Source organism: Protopterus annectens, chromosome 10.part0 (genome assembly GCF_019279795.1).
Source record: "Protopterus annectens isolate FY-2018-M chromosome 10.part0, PAN1.0, whole genome shotgun sequence".
NCBI classification, from domain to species: Eukaryota; Metazoa; Chordata; order Ceratodontiformes; family Protopteridae; genus Protopterus; species Protopterus annectens.
The window spans coordinates 1,644,475,763-1,644,495,706 of NC_056744.1; the positions used below are offsets into that span (position 1 = coordinate 1,644,475,763).

Sequence of the window (19,944 nt, forward strand, 5' to 3'; positions counted from 1 at the left end):
CTTTGCTGCTGACGTGTGCCAAGTCATGGTGATAAATCCATGACGCATCAATGTTACCAACGGGATTAATAGGTTTATTAAGAGAACGTGCATTTCAGATTTTACCTTGAGGCAACGCATTTGCGTGCCTGATAGCTGGTATCAGATATCCCAAAAACAACTTCCTGACCAGCCATATGGTAACCATTTATATGCTTTCCTACCACAAATAAAATAACAATCATTTGTTTTGATGGTAATATTGGTTGCAAATTCATAACTCCCATTTGGCTTTAGCCCTTAAATAACAGGCCATATACATACAGCATTTTTCAACAAAACTAATATCATTTACATTGATGTCTTTTTATAGCTCCAAACTTGGTCTCACACTGCCCTTCTAGGGTACAATTATGAACTATTGTCAAATTACATTGGCTCAGCCCCACCTTAACTTTCCCAATCTTTTGAAAACACACTGTTCCATTTTGGCCCCAGAAGAGGCAGCGCCACCTTGTCTCTCAGTGGTACTTCTGTGGTTTCAAACAACAAACTATTCCAAGTATCATTTATTCCCAGAGGGGCTGTCCCTAACATTAAGCCACTGTGTACAGTAGGTATTGCAGTACATACCCAACAATTTGAGACATTCATTGAGGATGCATATGCATATTTAATCGCTTGATATGTATTAAAGTTTGGATGCCAGCTGGTGTGTTTGTCTCTTTTTGAATGGCTAGCTTCATTAAAAAACAGAAATATTACAATCACAATAGTTATAAACAATAAAACATTGCAATAGAACCATTTTCTCTTATTCTCATTATTGTCCTTCATGATTGCTGCTGTCTGTTTGTTCCTCAGGGGAACTCAAGTCTTTATTTAACTTAAAATGTTTTATGATTTTGCAGTGCGTTAGGTGGATCCATGAGGACCTTTCTTTAATCCGAACTGCTGTTGGAGTTGCGATTAGCACCTGGTAGGGGCCCTCCCATTTGGGGGATGCCCAATTCTTGCGTTTTATTATTTTGATCCAGACCCACTCGCCGGGTCTGATTTCCGTGATCTTGTCGTCTCTTGAACCTGAAAAACAATCATTCATTAAACAGCTGTTAGTATTGGTCAGCATTTTCCTCATGCTATCTCCTCACCCCCCTCACGTTCCGCAGGCAACAAGTTTTGCCACTGCGGGACGTAATAAGGTCTCCCATACAACAACTCAAATGGGGTGACTCCTTTTGAGGTGGGAGTTGTCTTGCATGGAAAGGAGGGCTAGAGGTAGACAGGTAATCCAAGACTGATGTGTCTCGCCATGAGTTTTCTCAACTTGCCTTTTAGAATGCCGTTATGGCGTTCCACCAACCCTGCTGACTGTGGGTGGTAGGCACAATGGTGTTTCAATTCAATTTGGAAAACTGTAGACAGTTTCTGTATGATCTGATTGACAAAATGCGTGCGTTGTCAGAGTAGATGCGTGTAGGAAGTCCAAAGTGCGGACGATGTGATTGACCAAAATTTTAGCCACTGATTGAGCATCCGGATGTGTCACCGGAAAAGCCTCAACCCACTTAGTAAATGCATCTACTATTACTAACACAAACTTCTTTAGTTGTGCGGGTCAATTCGATGAAGTCCATACATATTGTATGAAAAGGATAGGGGGTGTTGGAAATGATGCCGGAGCAACTCTGACCCTCCCCGTGGTATTTAGCACATACTATCCAGGATAGGCAAAAGCGTTTTGCATATGCAATGAAACCCTTGGTCCAAAAGGTAAGGTGGATAATTCTAACCATAGCTGCAGGGCCCAGATGGGAAGGGCCATGCACAACTAGTGCTGCATATCTAAAAGATTAGTAGGCAAAACATATTTATTATCCGGTCCCACATAGATTCCTTTGTTCTGCCTAACACCATACCTAGTCCAGCATTGTTTTTCCTGTACTGTGCTAAGTTCCTGCATGACTTGTAAGGTTTGCAAATCAAATTTATCTGTTGGTTGTAATTCTGTAGGTGTGGTTTCAAGTGAAAAGGTACTGGACATAGCTGCCTCTTTGGCTGCTTTGTCTGCTAGGGCATTACCAAGTGATACCAGGTCCTTAGCACGGGTATGAGCAGCGCATTTACAGATGGCCAAACTCCGTGGCCATTGGACGGCTTGTAGTAATTCAAGGATTAGGTCTTTCTTTGTGCATAATGTCTTTCCCCGAGGTTGTAACCATCCCCCTATTTTTCCATTGCTGAGCAAACACATGCACCGTAGAGAAGGCATATTGACTATCCGTATAGATAGTGACATTCCTGTCCTCTGAAAGGAGACATGCCCTTGTCACAGCAATCAGTTCCGCTGCTTGAGCGGATAAGTTCCCGGGGAGTGGTCTTGCCTCTATTATCTGAGTTGCAGTAGTAACTGCATACCCTACCTGCGTGGTGCCTGTTTCTGTTTTGCGTGCTGACCCATCTACAAACAGTGTCCAGTCCGCATGTAGTAAGGGTTGATCTTTAAGATCCGGTCTTGGTAGAACTTTAGAATGTATGAGATCTAAGCATACATGCGGAATACCGTCTTCAGCAACAGGTAGCAATGTCGCTGGATTTAAGGTAGTGCATCTCTCAATTGTCATGTGTGGCTGCGATAACAGCGTAGTCATACAAGATAAATGTCTGCTAGGTGACAGAAATGTTAACTTGTCCTGCAGAAGGATGACTGCTACAGAGTGCGGGACTTTTAACGTAAGATCATGGAACAATACCAACGTGGCAGACGCTTGTACCGCCAAAGCGGCTGCAATTACTGCTTGCACACAGTGTGGTAATGCTCGTGCTACTGAGTCTAATTTGCTAGAGTAAAATGCCAATGGTCTTAACTTCTCCATACATTTGCATTAAAACAGATGTCATAAATCCCTGCTTGCAATCTACAGTCTGTATAAAGGTCTTACTGTAATCTGGAAACCCCAATGTTGCTGACCCAGCTATCAGTTGCTTGATCCTAGTAAATGCCTGTACTGCCTTGTCTGTCCAGTGCAGCAAATCTTTTGCCGCCATCGGTATTGCAAAAATTAAGTCTGATAGCGGGTGCACTTCTTCGGCATAGTTGGGAATCCAACTACGACAGAAGTTCGTAATGCCTAAAAAGGACATCATTTCTTTTTTTTGTAGTTGGCATGGGGGCTTGTAAAATAGCATTCTTTCTGCTGTCATCTAATCGCCTGCCCTTCCCAGAGATAGTATAACCCAGGTAATGTACTTCTAATTTACAAAATTGTAACTTAGACTTATTTACCTTATGTCCTTCGTGTGCCAGAAAGTGTAGTAGTCGAATAGTCTCGGACTTACAGAGTTCTTCCGTAGTCGCCAGGAGGATATCATCCACGACAGCAGTAGGTGGCACCCTTGGGCTGGTTGGAACTGAGCCAAATTGGTGGACATCTCTTGTGAGAAGATGGTCGGACTTTCGCAGTATCCCTGCGGTAACCTGGTATAGGTATAACGCTTGCCCGTAAACGTAAATGCAAACCAAAATCTACTATCTTCCTGCAAGGGAATAGAGAAAAGGCATTACTGATATCAATTACAGAAAAGTAGTTATCCGTTGGAAGGATATCGTTCAGCAGAATAGACGGATCCGGGACTATGGGGCCCGAGGTACCACCGCGGCATTTATTGCCTGTAAGTCTTCTACCATCCCCCATGTCCCATCCGGTTTTTACTGGAAATAAGGCGTATTACGGTGAGTCTGTGCACAGAATTAATACTCCAGCTTTCAAAAGTGCTGTGATTACCGGTAAAATGCCCTTCTCTGCCTTTCTGCTCAAGGGATACTGCCGTTTATGAGGTCTAAATTCTGACTTGGGTGTAATCTTTACCTGTCCTGCCGTTCTAATCAGTCCGATATCGTGCTGACCCTGCGACCATAATGAGTTTGGAATCATCTGCAATTGAGATTCTTTCATGGGGGTAAGGAGACATAGTCATAATGTCCCAGGGGATTGTATCGGTTTGTCTTCCCTGAGGTGCACGGTCGGTCTGGCTTGTGTAACCCAGTTAAGTTTTTGAACCTGAATGCCCTTACCTGCCAACTGTTCTGGTGTCCATCCTACCCATTCAGTTATTTTCTTACCCACGAGGTACCATGACATTCCTTCACCCTCCGTGACTGAAATATGTGTGGTTAATTCATTTTTATACAGCAGCTGCATATCCCTTGTAAGGCTACATGTGACTGCAGAATTACCTAGTGTGTCCCAAAAAAGGCTATGCAATACTAGTTTGGTGACTTTAAAACTAAGAAATTTCTTTTCAGATTCTAAATCAGGTCCGGCACATCTTCTGTAATACATTGTGCAATGTAATGGATCTGACACCTTCGGATTTGTTATGCCGTATTTGCTTAATGCCAAATTTGTAAGAGCCGTCACTACACTCTGGGGCCTGTCTCTATCAAATCATTACTATACCAGTAATGTAGATCTCCCTGCCCTCTAATAGCATTGCACTATTCAGTTCTATTCTCCTTGCCACCATCCCGTGGAGGTTGGGACGGCTGCTATACCGAACACTTGCATTAAATCTCTTCCTAGTAAATGTACTGGGCAGATTTCTGAAATTATTACTCGAACCGTATGGTTTGGTTCGTCTCTGGGTCGGTAAACCACAGAGGTTTGGACAATGGCTCTTTGTAAATCGACCATTTGCTGCTTTTACAAGCACATATTCATCCGAGGTAACATCGGATGATATGGCAGTACTTCTGACTAACGTTAGAAGCCCCTGAGTCACAAAGAAATTCTATGTCTCGGCCCTCAACTTGCAATGTGATCACTGGTTGGGATTCCAATTGCATAGTTGATGCTAGTGCTGTTAGATTTACCATTTGATATTTCTCATTTTCTGCCATTTCCTGTCCCCACCCATCGTCTTCACTTGTACCTACTTCCCCATTCTCACTTTCTTCTTCTTCCTCATACCCTCCATCTACGTCTTTTTGACCATCATTTAGTCATGCGGTACCACCGGAAGCAACCATCGGTTTCTCCGGTCCTCTGCAATCTCTGGCGAAATGTCCTTTCTTACCGCACTTAAAACACTCCCCCCTCTTTTGCCTACCCTCGAAATCCTCAGAATGACTTGCGCCTCCCCGTCCTCGTCCTCTTCCCCTGCCACGCCCTCTTCCGTGGTTTGCGGAACCCTGAACTAACATTAAAGTTCCATCTTCACTAACTGTAAAAGTCTGGGCTTGTTTATCTTTCTTTTCCTTCAGATATTTCTCAGCATGTCTAGCATACTCCATAAGGGGCTGTAGACACGCTGTCCTGTGTGTGATCATATGCTTTTGTATAAAGTTACCAATGGCTGTCTTGCAGCCCTTTAGGAATGCATTTTTCAGTTGCTGTTCATAGGGCGAGTCATTTTCCTGATTTTCTACCTTAATCAACCCACTATGAGCATCAAAACATTGTGTGAGAGATGATGTAGATAACTGTCTACGGTTTCGTCATCTGATTGAATGCATTGATTAATGCAAGTCCAATCTGCCTTGGGCTTCCAATGTTCTTCTATTTTATCTAAGAGAGTCTGCATTCTGGTTCTACACACTTGGAAGTTTTACTATCTTCCTTTTTAACAAAGTACACATCTCTTTCACTTGAATTACCACACCCTTTTTTCAAATTTTGTTCCTTATATTTTTTATTTGCTTCCTCCAGCCATTTCTGTGCCTGGGGAATCCCTACCTTCTTTTGCTTCCTTGTCTTATTTCCTGCCTGTTTGCGCAGTAATCTTACTAGATTTTGACATTCTGACTTATTTAAACATCCACTAAACCCATGATCTTTTTTCCATTTATCTAAATATTTTACGTTCTTTGGGTGTAAATCAAACATAAACTTTTCATCTTCAGATTGTCGTCACCTTTGACGCAACTGGTTCCTGTTCCCATTTCTCTTATGAGAAACTATTCCTGTTCCTGAGATCTCTTGTATATGGAATCTATTCACATATACTCCTTATACTTTGAGAAAATTAAATTTCTCCCTTGACTAGTCCCTTAAAATTTAGACAAAAATATTCAATCAGAAACAACAAAAATAGCTTTTCTTTTTGCTTACCTTTGTGATTCCTCCGCCCTGTTTCGCTGCCACCTCACGGACTGAATCTGGAAAGAGTGACTGGCCTCTAATTTCAACCTGTTTCAGTTGGAGGTCTTTCATTCGAGGAGAGCCTGATCTCTCTCCACCTGCGCAGGTTTTCAGCCTCTCTTTGTTCGATTCGCCGTGCAGGGGCCACGTTAGCGCCAGTTATGTCGAAAGATTTTACTCTTCTAACATATTCTGGAAGAATCACACCAAGTTCTTGTAAGCAAGTAAAACAGCTTTATTTTACATGCATGGAGATCTGCTACATGATAGTAATATGCCAGCAGTCTGGCTACTTGTACTTTAAGTTCTCCTTATATAGACCCTCCTGCACGTACATACACGTAGCACAGAGGACTTTCATTAAAATTGATAGTTTGATTACTTGTTTTTACCAGCCAGTACCACAGTTATTCTTGCACCATTAACTTTATCAGCAGTTTAAGATTAACTCCTGCATTCCTCAGTGATCAACATTTTCCAGAACATTTCAGTTTGCACGCAGTGAACATTTTTCTGCTTAACCCTTTAAATACAGAATACAAAATATGTTGACTTCAGTATTTTTCCACAGTTCTGAACTGGGCAGTTTTGTCATTATTGTTTCATACATTTTGTTTCATTGCTTACTGGAAAAATGTTCAAAAGAATAAATTTAAAACTTGCTCTAACAAGTGTGCTGTATTATACAAGGAATATAATTTAATACAATCAGGAAGGTGTATCAAAGAGCACATGTATGTTTTGTGTGCAAGGGGCCTATGATTTGAAAACAGCCCAAAGGTAATCTTTATCCACCACTGGCTGGATGCATTTTATTTGAATGTGGGTTTCAGTGCTGTTTCAATGAATGTGAGTTTCAAGGGTAGAGACGTTTTAATACTAAGTCTGTTTTCATTGTGAGACTGTGTTGCTTTGTTTAGCAGATGTCTATTAGTGTTTGTGCTATAAAATATAAAATAAAAGTTTTAAATGAAATCCATATAATCATTGTAGAAGTAAATTAGTATGCACATTACAGTGTTTATGGTAAATGGATTTAAATAGCCAAGTATTGGGACACTGGAATAGCTGCAGGGGGAAAGCTGTGTATGGAGGGCCCCATTCAACCATGGTTTTGTGAGGAGGGAATGGAAGCAAACTCAGACAGCCCCAGGTGGCACAAACTCTAGCTACGCCACTTATCAGTAGGCCATGGAGAATGACTTTTGGAGGTCTTAGCAAACTATAATATTATTTTGCTAAGATTAGAATATTGCCTGCCATTAAATGCCCTACTTTTACCACAATATCCATGTACTGCAAGTCACCAAAACAAAATCTTAAGGTTCATCATCATCTCCCTTCTCAGTGAACATCATTGCTACACATTTCATAAAAATGGTTACCATTTGCTACAGGGTCTGGGGCCATATTTTGATTGCCTGTTCTTCAGTTTGCCTTTGAAAGTTGGTATCCCACAATTTCATTGTAAAGGGTGGGGGGTTACATAATTGTGTATGCAAATTTTATGTTAATCAGCATACAGATTTGTACCTATTTTTCATGGGCCTTTGTCTAGATGTATCCAGGTTGAGAGGTATGGTAACAGAGCAAATCTTCTCAAGACTGAACCGGTAGATGGAGTTCAGGAGACAGTATCGGCAGCATTATAACAGCACTTTAAAGAATGTCTGATTACATGAAAAGCAAATAAAATTAAGGCACTCAAATAATACTTCACCGTAGAGGAGGGTGGGTTAACATAAAACTGTTTCATGTCTTCAAAGGACAGAAGCAGAAATTTTATTGTGCGCCTGGCAGTTTAAAATTCTGATTATCAAATAATAAATTTACTTCCCAAATCCCTCAAAAGTTTTCTCATCCTTATCAGAAGGAATGGAATTAGCCCAAGCAGCATATTTGTCAGAAAAGGTCTTTGGCAAGGAATTTACTGCAGGATCAGTTTTATGATTAGAAACCATATATTTGTGAGTCTGAGGTAACTTGCATAATCCATCAAACATTTTAGGACCAGGAGGTTGGCAGTCTGGCAAACTACAAGCTTTCATAGAAAGCATACTCTAATGCAGATTAAAGAGGAGGAACACCTGCAGGTTGCAAAATATCCAACAGTAACAAATCATACTACTTCTGTTAGGAAAAGGAATTTTATTTTGTTCCCACTAAAGTACCTCCTTCAATTTAGTTAATGTCTCAAAAATAGATTTCTGGAGGGAAATCTGAATTAACATTTTCTTCAAAATTAAGACTCTTAAATTTGTGGAGAAAACAATGAAGAAATTCACTCTCCCCTCCAATCCCTGATATTCTGACAGATAAACAGTCAGAAATGGAAGGAATTTGTTTGTTTCTGGCAGGAGAGGAAATTCACACATAAAAGCAGATATTAATTCCTTAGCAAATCCCAGCAAGTATTCCCTGTCCACAGAAACTGACACATGAAAAACATCTTTATATTTTTGTTTTCTTCTCCTGGGACACTCTCTGGAAAAAGACAGACTCGTGAACACTATCCTATGGATCCAACACCCTGTCCCAGCAATGAGAAAGACCTTCAACTGCCCCCTCCCCTGAGACCGACAAGAGTGATTCTCCCTTGCCCAAACAAGATATCTCTACAGCCACAGTGGATGTATCTAACTCTTACTCTTTAGTGGCTGTAAGGCTACACCAGAAGTACCAAGAGATAATGAATCACCTCGGGAACAAAATCCGGCCACAGAAGTCACCCACTAGCTATCAGAAAAAGAGACGGGCTCACACTCAAAAACTCCCTGGTAACTTTCTTCTTCTGGACACAGTAAGGAAGAATCGAGGAGACTAGTAACTGCTTCATAGGTCCAAGAAAGAAGCTTTCGAGATTATTAGCGGAGCCTGAGTTAGTAAAAAAAAAAAAAAAAGTGGTTCTGAGGTATAAAACACACCAACAGTCCCTAACGACACAAAGTCCTTCCCCTAATACATTCATAATACAAGAAAAGGTAGGCAACAATATCAAAAAAACAGATTCTTAAAGTTTGCTATCACAAAAAATTCACAACACAAAATTCTCCTGGCAAGTTATGACAGTCAAAGAAAATAACTTTCCTAGCCTAAAATAAATAATTTTACAGAAAAATGTAAGTTTTTTTTTTCCCTCAGGAAAACAAAATAGTGGAAGGTTTTCCCCTGCAGTGCACATATCTGCCCGGCCTTGAAGGATTGTCAGCTGGTTGTCAGTTCCATAAAGCCCGAAGAAGGAGAGCACATCAGTGGTGAGAAAGCTCTAAAGTTTTTGGCACTCTGAATGCCTTTTTATATTGAGCTCCTGGCAGTTATGGTGCCCTTAAGCTTTGAAAAGCTGGAAGTTTGGTCACATCCTTTTGCAGGATACAACAGAGATCTAATACTGAACATCAGACATTGGCATTTCAGTTTTTAAAAGAATGCAAACACATTTTTTTATTTTCAAAATGCACAGGCATTTATAATAATCAACTTTTTATGCCAGTGTTTCATTTACAAAACAGAAACACTATTTGTACACAGAAAAGCAGCACATTTTAAACAGTTCAATAGCTGTCTCTCCTTGTAGCTGTTTAAATTTCTTTCTGGCCCCCTCTATGATCTTCCATAACTTGGATACTTGGGAGAGTCCATGATCTTTACATCTACCATTAGTGTACAAAGAACAGTAATAGGAATGCTCTGTTTAAACAGTATATCAGGATATTTTGGGTTCTGATGAACTCTTCTAGGCTCACCTACTCATACTTCTGGAAATGCCTCTGTAGACATACAAATCTTGCCCTCATCACACTCTCTTCGAGGCATTTTCATTTTGAACAAAATCTTGTTTTCTTCAATAAGAGCAACAAACAAACTCAAGTTGCTTGTGATTCTTTACAACCACTCCTTCAGGTCGCTTTGTGTGAAATTGTGCTGCACTTTTACTCTAACCTCCCCTTTTAAAGAAGATAGGCACTGATTTGTCATAGCAGGATCTGTTTAACACTTTAATACTGATCATTTTCAAGGGAACTCTATCCAAACTACTAACATTTTTTTCTTTCCTATATGAAGACAGCTGTATTTCTAAAATGGTTTATCATAAATAACTCATTCGGATGGCACTGTCATAAAATCTATTGGGCAGAACTCTGAGCACCTTTTGCCTGTGCCTCATACATTCTACTTGTCCACCCATAATGGCTGAGATAAAGAATTTTGATACAGAAAGTCTGCTGCCCCAGCATTAAAAGTTCACAAAGTACCCAGATGTGGGTACAGGGTTACAGACTTTTCATGGTGAGGGGATCTGGCCCAGTATACCACAGAAACTCAGAAGAAAAGACTCTCAATTAGCAGCAAAGTTCTGATACTACTAGGAACATCCCCTTGCCCTCACTCCCAACATTTTGGCAATAAATGCCATCCAACCCTACATCCCTAATTCCTCATTAACTGGTGGCTCATCCTCGGAATCCATCAACCTCAGAAGCCCACCAGTTCATACTGATGGTACCGGCACTCCCAGCCCAGCGATGTAGCTAGGGAGTGGTCAGTAGTCCCCCTTTCCCCCACCTACCATATCACAGGCGACTACTGTAATATCCTATGTGGCTTGTAAGCAACTGAAACATCAACCACCCTCTACATGGCTTGTTAGTAACTAGATCCTCCACCCGGCCTCCTGTCAGCAACTGGAATTACCCTGCTCAACTCATTCATACAGCAAGTACTCTGCACCAGTCCTAGTGGTAAAGCAGAGTCCACTGTCCCCTTTACCTATTTACACAACACTCACATTTCCCTAATTAATCCTTCTCTTTTTCATGTAGTACTAATATTCCCTTGTCTTCCCACTTACCTGGCATTAACTAGAGTCCCCAGCCTATGTCCTGCCTAACACAGCAGTGATGAGTTCCCTGCCTAGCCCTTTTACATTGTACCAGTAAACCCAGCCCCTGATTAATCCACCCCATCACAACAGTGTCCAGTGTCAGCTGCCTGCACCCACAGTGCCATTGACTTAAGTCCCCTGTCTGTTCTTTCCACCACCCAATAGTAATTAGTGTATGTTTCCCAGCCTGAACTTCATGTCAGACACTGGCCTTCATCACCAAATATTTTGTTAGTGATCAAGCCCTGCAGAGTGACAGAGTGATCAGCTTCCACCCCAACCCATGTGTTAACGTTTGACTCCCTCACCCAAAGTTGGCTACTCCACATGCTGGCTACCAGTTAAGAGTACCTACCTTTGGCCCACCTGCTCCATAATCTCATAGTCTCTGGTAGCTCAAACAAGGCATCCAATTACCTATTATCCTTACACCAATGCATTATCTTGTTAATCTGTGAAGTGGTAATAGGCAATTTAAGTGTCCCCCACTGGTGCCGTGATAAACTTGTATATCCAGTTTTGGATTTTGTTAATAGCAGTACACTCAAACTCAATAATTTAGGTAAACTGATAATTTAATTAACATAGCAATTGAAACCACAGGATAAAATCATTATTTCCCCTACACCTAGGTCTTTGCAGCCAACCTTCTAGGGTAGCATCTGGAATAAATAGGAACTTATCTTGATTTAGCTACTGTTGACATTTGCTTATTACCACTATCTGTTTGATTTTAATAAAGGTGGTACAGCGCGGAAACCCTATTGGATGGCCAAAGTATAAAGACCATTGGGTACATCAAGAAGAGATGATGAAACGCTTGTAAGCCCAATTAGAAAACTGGTGAAGAACGTGAGAGTCATAGGAATGGTGACATCAACCTTACAACAGTAATTTGTGAAGTGATGAAATATGGGTACAGAGGAAGAGGAAATGGGGCTTCAGAAAAAAAAGAAGGACTCCTACATGCATTCCATCCCTTGGAACTACAATTATTCCCTAAATGCAGCTCAGTTAAATCTCCAATGTGGACACTTGGGTATTTTTTTAGTCTCAAAAAGAATGTTTCAGAAGCTGCAGTAGGTGAATGCTAGTAACCCATGGTTGGGTGGGGTGGGGTGGGGGGTTACAGTCCAAGTTTGAGTGTAGCCATACGATATGGCAGTCTGAGCCTCACCGCTTACCAAAACACTCAGGTGCAAGCAAGCTGAAATTATTATAATTTCCTAGTGTGCTAATGAAATTTGCCTCTTCTGATGAGTGCAACTAGTCAACTCTCCCATTTATGTTCCATGACATTTTTTCACTTGTGACCATCCCATCCAAGCATTTTCACTAGAAATTTACTGTAGAAAACACTCTTAGTTTTGGATGCCTCCACAATGAAATGTACAGAAGATCAATGTTTTTCACTAAAATAGGTGAAATTCTGAAACTAAAGGAATACCTTCCATACCCACTGAAAATATGCATGGTGACATTAACAGCCCAAATACAAAAAAAGAAAAGCAATCTTTAATATGCTGAATATCATTCAACACCAATTTTTAATGCTTCACCATTTGCTAATGAACTGACAGCTGTGTCAGTATGACTGTTGTTTAACTTTATGTACATGGTTATTATATAGCCTTACTCTACACTTAGCACATTTTAAAGAAATCACAAACTAATTCTTCAATTCTTCAAATATTTACAACAAAAAAAAATATTTTAATGACTCGCGGACTCCTCGCATTAAAAGGCTAAAGCAACAGGATTACACAATACTAATTTTAAAAATGGACAATACTAAATACATTTACATCATATTTTTTTTTATAAAACAGTCATTGATAAAATTTTTGTACAACATGTTTATCTGGGCATTTTACTGATAAACTGGTAAAATCCCATTATATAATTAGAGTGTTTAATTCACAAACTTAGTAACCTTAAATTATAAACTATTAATCTGTTTCCCTACTTAAATCATTATTTTTGTTTTGCTTTCATATATTTTGTTCCACAAAAACAGCCTATAAACAGCAATTAGACATCAATGTACATCAACTGTCATATTTTCAGATTGAACATTTGCATTGGTTTGTGCTGAATACCACCATTAAGTGAAGGACTGACATAGGGGTACAGTATCTCAAGGAAGGTGTCAGTGAAGGTGTACAGGTGGGACATGTTATCAGCATTGTAAAATGACAGCTGTCCCCCCTCATAGTCCAGGTACACACCAATTTTCTGCGGTTTCACAGTTAAGCAGAGAACCTCAGATGGAGTCTTTGTCACCACGTACTTATTTCCATCTCTTAGGAGTAAAGTCCAGAAACCATCTTTATCTGTCAAGGTTATCTGGCCTTTTCTGTTAATGGACTCTCCAGCCACACCTATGTCCCATTCTGGATTGTTTCCAACCTTCACCTCCCAGTAGTGTATTCCTGATCTGAACCCTTCCAATCCGAGAACACAAGGACACTGATCAAATCTCCTGGGGTCGTCATGAAGCTGCCATCTAATAACTCCATATTGTACTGCAGTCTGGTCCTTGGACAGAAAAAGTGCAGGATGGGCTGTCACAGGATCCAGTTTTAGAGGAGACGGAACTATGGAGAGAGAAAAGCACAACATTTAATTAAAAACATGCATGATACTCAACTGTTTTAATCAGTCACTTTGGGTGAAAATAAAAACTAAGGCAAAAAGTCTGCATGCATTTGCTGAATTCCTTGGCCTACACCAGGAGTTACTTCCCCTTGCAAGTTCTCAAGTGCCACAATACTGCTTGTCACCTGAGTGAATCATTCAACTCTCCACGTACATGCACACACTAGTTCCCAGGCTGCACTGCACACACTAGCACTGTTTATGCAAGTATGTGCTCATTAAGCTCCTGCCTCATGGGTGCAACACCCAGTACTTCCACTATGTATCACTTAACTGATAAGTAAGCCACAGCAGCCCCCCCCCCCCCCCCCAAGGTTAGGTAGACTAACAGTGGCCACTCACTGACATCCTCCCAGTCATGTCCCCTCTGGCATCTCTGCCATTAATCCAACACAGGTCATCTGGGTTACAATCATGGCTTCATCCCCTTGTGCCACAGAGTGAATGATTCCCTCCTACTTTTATACAATTACTTATTCTGTGTTAGGCTAATCTATTCACAAACAGGTACTGCCTTTCCATGCCTACTGAATATTCCGTGCTACTCCTTCTGTTGTAATGTGGCTGGCTCTCTGGTACAGAGGGATAAAAGCTCTTACTGCAACTCAGGTGACCTTGGAGTGCTGAGAAAGGTGGGAGTGAGAAAGTTACACTAGCTTGCCTACTCTTGGTAGTGGGAGAGGGGGGTCTCAGTCGGCTGCTACTACAGGGACACCCAGTCAGGGATAGGTGCTAAAGCATTCAGCATAAGGGCTGAAACATACACTCGGCTCTGTCATGCACAGTACAAGTGCTGCATCTGTCTTTGACATGTCTGGAAGTGTGCATGTATCACAAGGCCTGCAATGCATCCTATGAAATTTAAAATAACTTTAAATATAACAAATGCAGAATGCTAGAATTAGTACAGTAAATGTGAGGTAGGGAATGAAGATTAATAAGATGTGTGGGGAGGATGTTAGGTTAGCAAGGGGAGGGTATTATGTACATACTATACAAAGCAGTAATATATGCAGTAAGATTTAGTTACAGAAAAGCTGGTTATGGTAGTAGTGACTGGAATATTGTTTAGTTATGTAATCTGTCCTGCAATAAAATATTTAAATTCATATTGCTTCTTCAAACAATATTAGAGGTGGGGTGAAGTGAGAGTGTTCAGAAGTATCAGTTAAGTGTTTTGTAGGAGACTGGTGGAGCTTAGGGGGTCTAGGACAGAGAAGCTGTGGTCAGGGCAGGGTAGTTTAACTGTAGGAGTTTGAAGAGTTGGGATTGCTCTGGACCGATTCCTGAGGTTGAGTTGCTGCAAGAAGTTTCATGTCAAGACGTTAAGGTGTGACCTGATGGAGTAGAATGAAAACGAAGGATCTCAAGGGAGGACATGATCTGCCATTTCATCTGTCTTCTATTGGTAACCATTTAGCTTTGAACAGGGTATCACAGTGATGCTGCAGTTGATGGGGAATTAGTAATGAAGCAGCAGATTTTATCTGAAATGGATTTCAGTGAAGTTTTGTTTTTGAGAGCAGCTGTGACAAATACAGGTAATCCATATTCTAGCATAGCAAAAAGAATGCCTTTACCAATAACAGATTTGGATGGTGGAGAGAGCAAATGAGAGGCTTCATATGCCCAGAAGAGCATGCAGTCAACCTTGGTCCCAACTTTCTTGACATGCTCTTGAAAGCTGAGTGACCAATCTAGCCAAATGCTTGGGTATCTAAAGGTTGTAACTGTTTCAGTGGAGTTGCTGTACTGGCAGTTACCTTTGAACATTTAGGCAGTTTTTTGGTTTTGCCAAAATTATTGTTTGGTTTAGAGTTAGGTACGAGTTTATTTGAAGTGAAACAGTTGTTTAGTTGTAAGAGGTCTGTTTATAGCTGTTGCTGTATGTCAAGGAGATTTGTCATCAGCATATAGCAGGAGTTACAGCTGATGTAGATCAAAATGGCGCATATTAATGAAAATGAAGAATAAATAAACATAAAAGTAAAAAATACATTAAAATATGTCTGTTGTTGTATCACAAACAGTAACAAGTCAAAGCAATAACTGGAAAGCATAGACAGAGAAAAAAATTAGCAATCTGCCCCTCACCTGCCTGTGTGCTTTCAAACTCACTTGGTTCCTTTGACCACTGCAACCTCTATTCTCTTCACTTACTCCTTACTAGCTTTACCCCAGTACAAGATGGCAATGGCATACTGGGGCTAGGGTTACTACCTATCCCACTTGGCGAGGGACAGTCCCTCTTTGGCCAGTTGTGTCCTGCAAAAACATTGTAAAAATGGCAAATGTCCTGAGATTTTAGGACAAAATTATTTCCTATATTTTATGTAATAGTTGCATAAAACAGTTATTCTGAATCTGAAACACCTAAATGTTATAAGAAACAGAATAAGCAACTAAAATGCTACCAAAATAATCTTTTACTTAGGCAAAAAAGTTAAGTTCTGTCCTTTGTACTGGCCGTGAATATGTTTCGGCCTGCAAAATCTGAGGTTTGTACCAAAAATGTCCCACTCTGGACATTTGAAAAGGTGGTAACCCTAAGCACTTTGCAAACTATTAATGCTGGGGCAAGAGTCTTTCTGTGCTAGGATTCTTCATCCCAGACATTATGGCTGGACAAATAAAATGTCGGTGTTCAAGTATGACTTGACTGCCAGAGAGCTGGCCAGGGATGGAGGGGTGTCTTCCTTTCCGCTGGGGAAACATAAGTTATGTACTTACCATAACATAAGTCCACTCTGTAACCTTCCATCTGTCTCAACTTCTGTGTTATCAAATCTGACCCAGATCTGAAGCTGGCACTTCAGAATCTTCAGGCTCAAAGCTCTGCCTTCTCTACCCATAATGCACTGCCCTCTCTGATTCTTGCCAGATTGCCCTACTGTGGTCAGTTAAGTACTGCAGAGAATGGAAACCTTTCCCAGAAAGAGAGAGATGAAAATTCCACAATGGGAGAAGGAAAAATGGCACTGCACAAGCAGCCCAAATTTAGGTTCTGGGCCAGTCTACAAAGTTAGCATTAGCTTAAAAGGATGACAATTTGGAAGAGGAAATGAAGGGAGGGATGGTTGAGATGGATGGAAGAAGACAACATGAATCTAGCATTACGGTAAGTAAACAACTTTTGCAGCTGATGTTGTCTTTTCTGTCCATCTTATCCTTTGGTAAAGAGTCCCTAGTCAGTTAAACCGGTGTGGCATCAGGACAGAACATTTTGCAAAATGGTGAAGCCAAAGGTAGACCTGGATCGAGACTGTATACTTAATCTGTAATTACCTACAAAGTTATGAGTGCTAGACCAGGTAGTAGCTGCCCAAATATAACCTAAAGAGGCCTGTGCAAAAAAAGGCAGCTGAATTAGCAACACTCTTGTGCAATGGGCTCTAGGCTTGCCAGGTAAAGGGACTTCTTTCGATGAATACACAAAGGAAATACAATCAGAAAGCTGTATGGATGATGTCATCTTTGAAACAGGTTTACCCAACTGAGTATTGGAGAAGCAAACAAAAAGCTGTTTTAATTTTCTGAATGCTTTAGTTCTGTTCAAATAAAATCTCAGTTGACAATGAACATCTAATCAATGGAGCAAGTATCACCTTTTGTTACTGAAGCTGGGGAAGAAAACAAGTAAATGGGTTGGCTGATTCAAGTTTGATTCATAGGCCACCTTAGGTAGGAAAGTAAGGTTAGTACATAAAGACACCCTATCCTTATGAAGGAAAAAAAAAGAGAAGATGTATGCAAAATAAGGCTTGTAGATCCAAAACCTTTGTTGCAGAAGTAATGGCAATAAAATCAAAGTCTACAAAACCAGCATTTACAAATCTACTACAACAGCTGATTCGAAGGAAGGTCTAATCAAGGCTTGCAAGAGTAGGGTCAAATCCAAAGAAGGAAATGGAACACTGACAGGGTCTAAGCAGGAAAGTTCCCTTCAGGAAAGCTTCTGAGTGATGTAGCAGGTGTATTATTCATGTCTACATGAAAAACTAGATGTGACATGTAACTGAACCTTGATACTGAAATAACTGAGATCAGAATGAAACAGATCCTCCAGAAAATCTAAAATTACATCCAAACAACCGAAGAAAGGGATCTTAACCTTTGGTTGCGGCACATATAAAAAATCTTTTCCATTTGCTAGAATAACCCTTTTTGGTCAAAGGTTTCTCAGAAGAAGAAAGCTTGGGCTCTCTGGCCATCATTAGAACTGGAGGAACTAAGAGTCAGTTTGAGGGATCTGGGTGAGGTTGACCTGAGAGAACAGAAATCAGCTCTTGAACAGGGTTCATGACTCAAGACGGATGGTACAGATGAGGCCACAGAAAGAGGAACATACCTGCCTCAGTCAAAAGGGGGCTATGAGGAGCAAGGTAACTCTGCAACAAGCTGTCTCCTGAAAAAACTTTATTATCAAGGGGATCAGGGGATAGGTGTACAGAAGACCCAGGGGCCAAGCTCTGAGAACAGCACGCCTCAATGAGCGTCCCTCAGAGAATCAGGGTGAAAAAGCTGCTGCATCTACTGTTGAAGGGGATGAAAAGAGACTGCAGCAGGATTGATCCCAGCAGCTAAACACTCGCAACATTTTCTGTCGATCATGGGACCAACTGTGAGGCATGAGGATGTTTCTGCTCAAATTGTCTGCTAGTATGTTGGATATGCCCAGGATGTGTGTTGCTATCAGAAACCATTGCAAGAACATGACCCATTACAACACACCCATGGCCTCTCAACACAGGATATTAGTGGGTTCCCTCTTGTTTATTTGTTTATGTACCATACCACCACAGCGTTGTTAGACAGAATGGTTATCACACCCCTGGAGAGAAGGTCCTGAAAGGCTTGTAATGCTAGAAGGACTACTCTCATCTCCAAGACACTGATGTGAAGACTGGCTTCCACTTGGGACCAGGTACCTTGGGCTGTCTTTCCCTCAAAATGCCCTCCTCCCGACCCCAGGAGGAAAACTTCCATGGTAAGCATGGGCTGGGGCTGAGGGTTAACAAAAGGAACAATGTAGCACTCTAATTCCGAAGCAATGTGTTGGCAGCATATGTTGGCAAGTTGAATGGGAAGGTCTACAGGATGAGATGAGATTTATCACTGGACAAAAGGGTCCACTGAAGCACTCATGTAAAACCTTCTCAGTGGCACAAGACAAACAGACAAGGCTGTGAGGCCAAGAAGCCGAAGAACTAAGTACGCTGAAGGCCTCTCAGATTTTAGAGCTTGACTAGATTGAATTCACAGAGAGGTTAGTCTGGAGGGAGGCAATTTGGTTGATGGTATCTAGATGGTAAACAATGAATTCCAGGACTTGTACCAGTTCTAGATTGGACTTGTTTTAGTTCACAGCAATGGCCGAGGACAGACACAGTTGAAGCAAGTAATCCCTGGTTTGTATTAGAGACATTTTTAGGTTGCCATAAGGAGCCAGTTGGCCAGGTAGGGAAAGACCTGGTATCCCTGCAGCCTGAGACAGACTGCCACCACAGCCATGCACTTGGTGAACACCTGAGAGGCTGTGATGGAGCCCAATGGGCAGCATGCGAAATTGGCAAGGTCTAGCTCCCACACAGAAGCATAAGAAACTGCTGGAATAATTTGCTGTCTTTATGTGGTAGTAGGCATCCTTGAGGTCTACAGAGCACATTCATTCATCCTTCCTCAGTAGAGGAAGATTGGATTACACCCTCACCATATGAAAGTAGGTCGGTTTCATATAAAGATTCAGTTTGCTGAAGTCCAGAATAGGCCTACAAGTCCTTGTTTTTCTTTAGCACTAAAAAGAATGTTGAGTAGACTCCTGATCATCTCTGGTCTGATGGGGCCTCTGTTTGACTCAGTTGAGAAGCATTTATCCCATTTCTACCACTGCTTCCCTTCGCTGACAGGGTGAAACACCAGGAAGGGATCTTTGGTTTTCATTTGGAGTGTACAGAAAGTGAATGGAATAACATCTGTCCACAACTTTCAGCACCCAAGCATCTGAAGTGATAGCCTTCCATGCTTTGGTGTGGAGAGTCAAGCACCCCCCCCCCCCAGCCAGACAGTGACAGTCTGGTAACTCTTATGGGGTGCTGAAAGAGTATGGTTCTGTGGACCCCCCCCCACCCCTGAGAGGCATCCACTGAAGTTTTTGCCTTTGTATGGGGGTGCACCTTCACCAGGAGCATCTTGGAAAAACTGCTGCGACTTGCAAAAAAAAGTCACCCCCCCCCCTTCTGGTTCCTGAAAATGAGCTCTGTGGGATGGAGAAATGGACCTGCATAG

At 41.3% G+C, this 19,944-nt stretch overlaps 1 protein-coding gene across 1 annotated transcript in view; it reads right to left on the reverse strand.

The window, feature by feature from the left end:
- Window positions 1-10,172: 10,172 nt before the first annotated feature.
- Window positions 10,173-19,944, reverse strand: part of LOC122813840 (zinc-binding protein A33-like) — a 111,013-nt gene continuing 101,241 nt past the window's right edge. Inside the window, exon 6 of the mRNA XM_044086374.1 lies at window positions 10,173-13,598. Within this exon, the coding sequence (XP_043942309.1) occupies window positions 13,057-13,598 (542 nt within the window). The 3' untranslated portion in view covers window positions 10,173-13,056. The remainder of the gene's footprint in view (window positions 13,599-19,944) is intronic.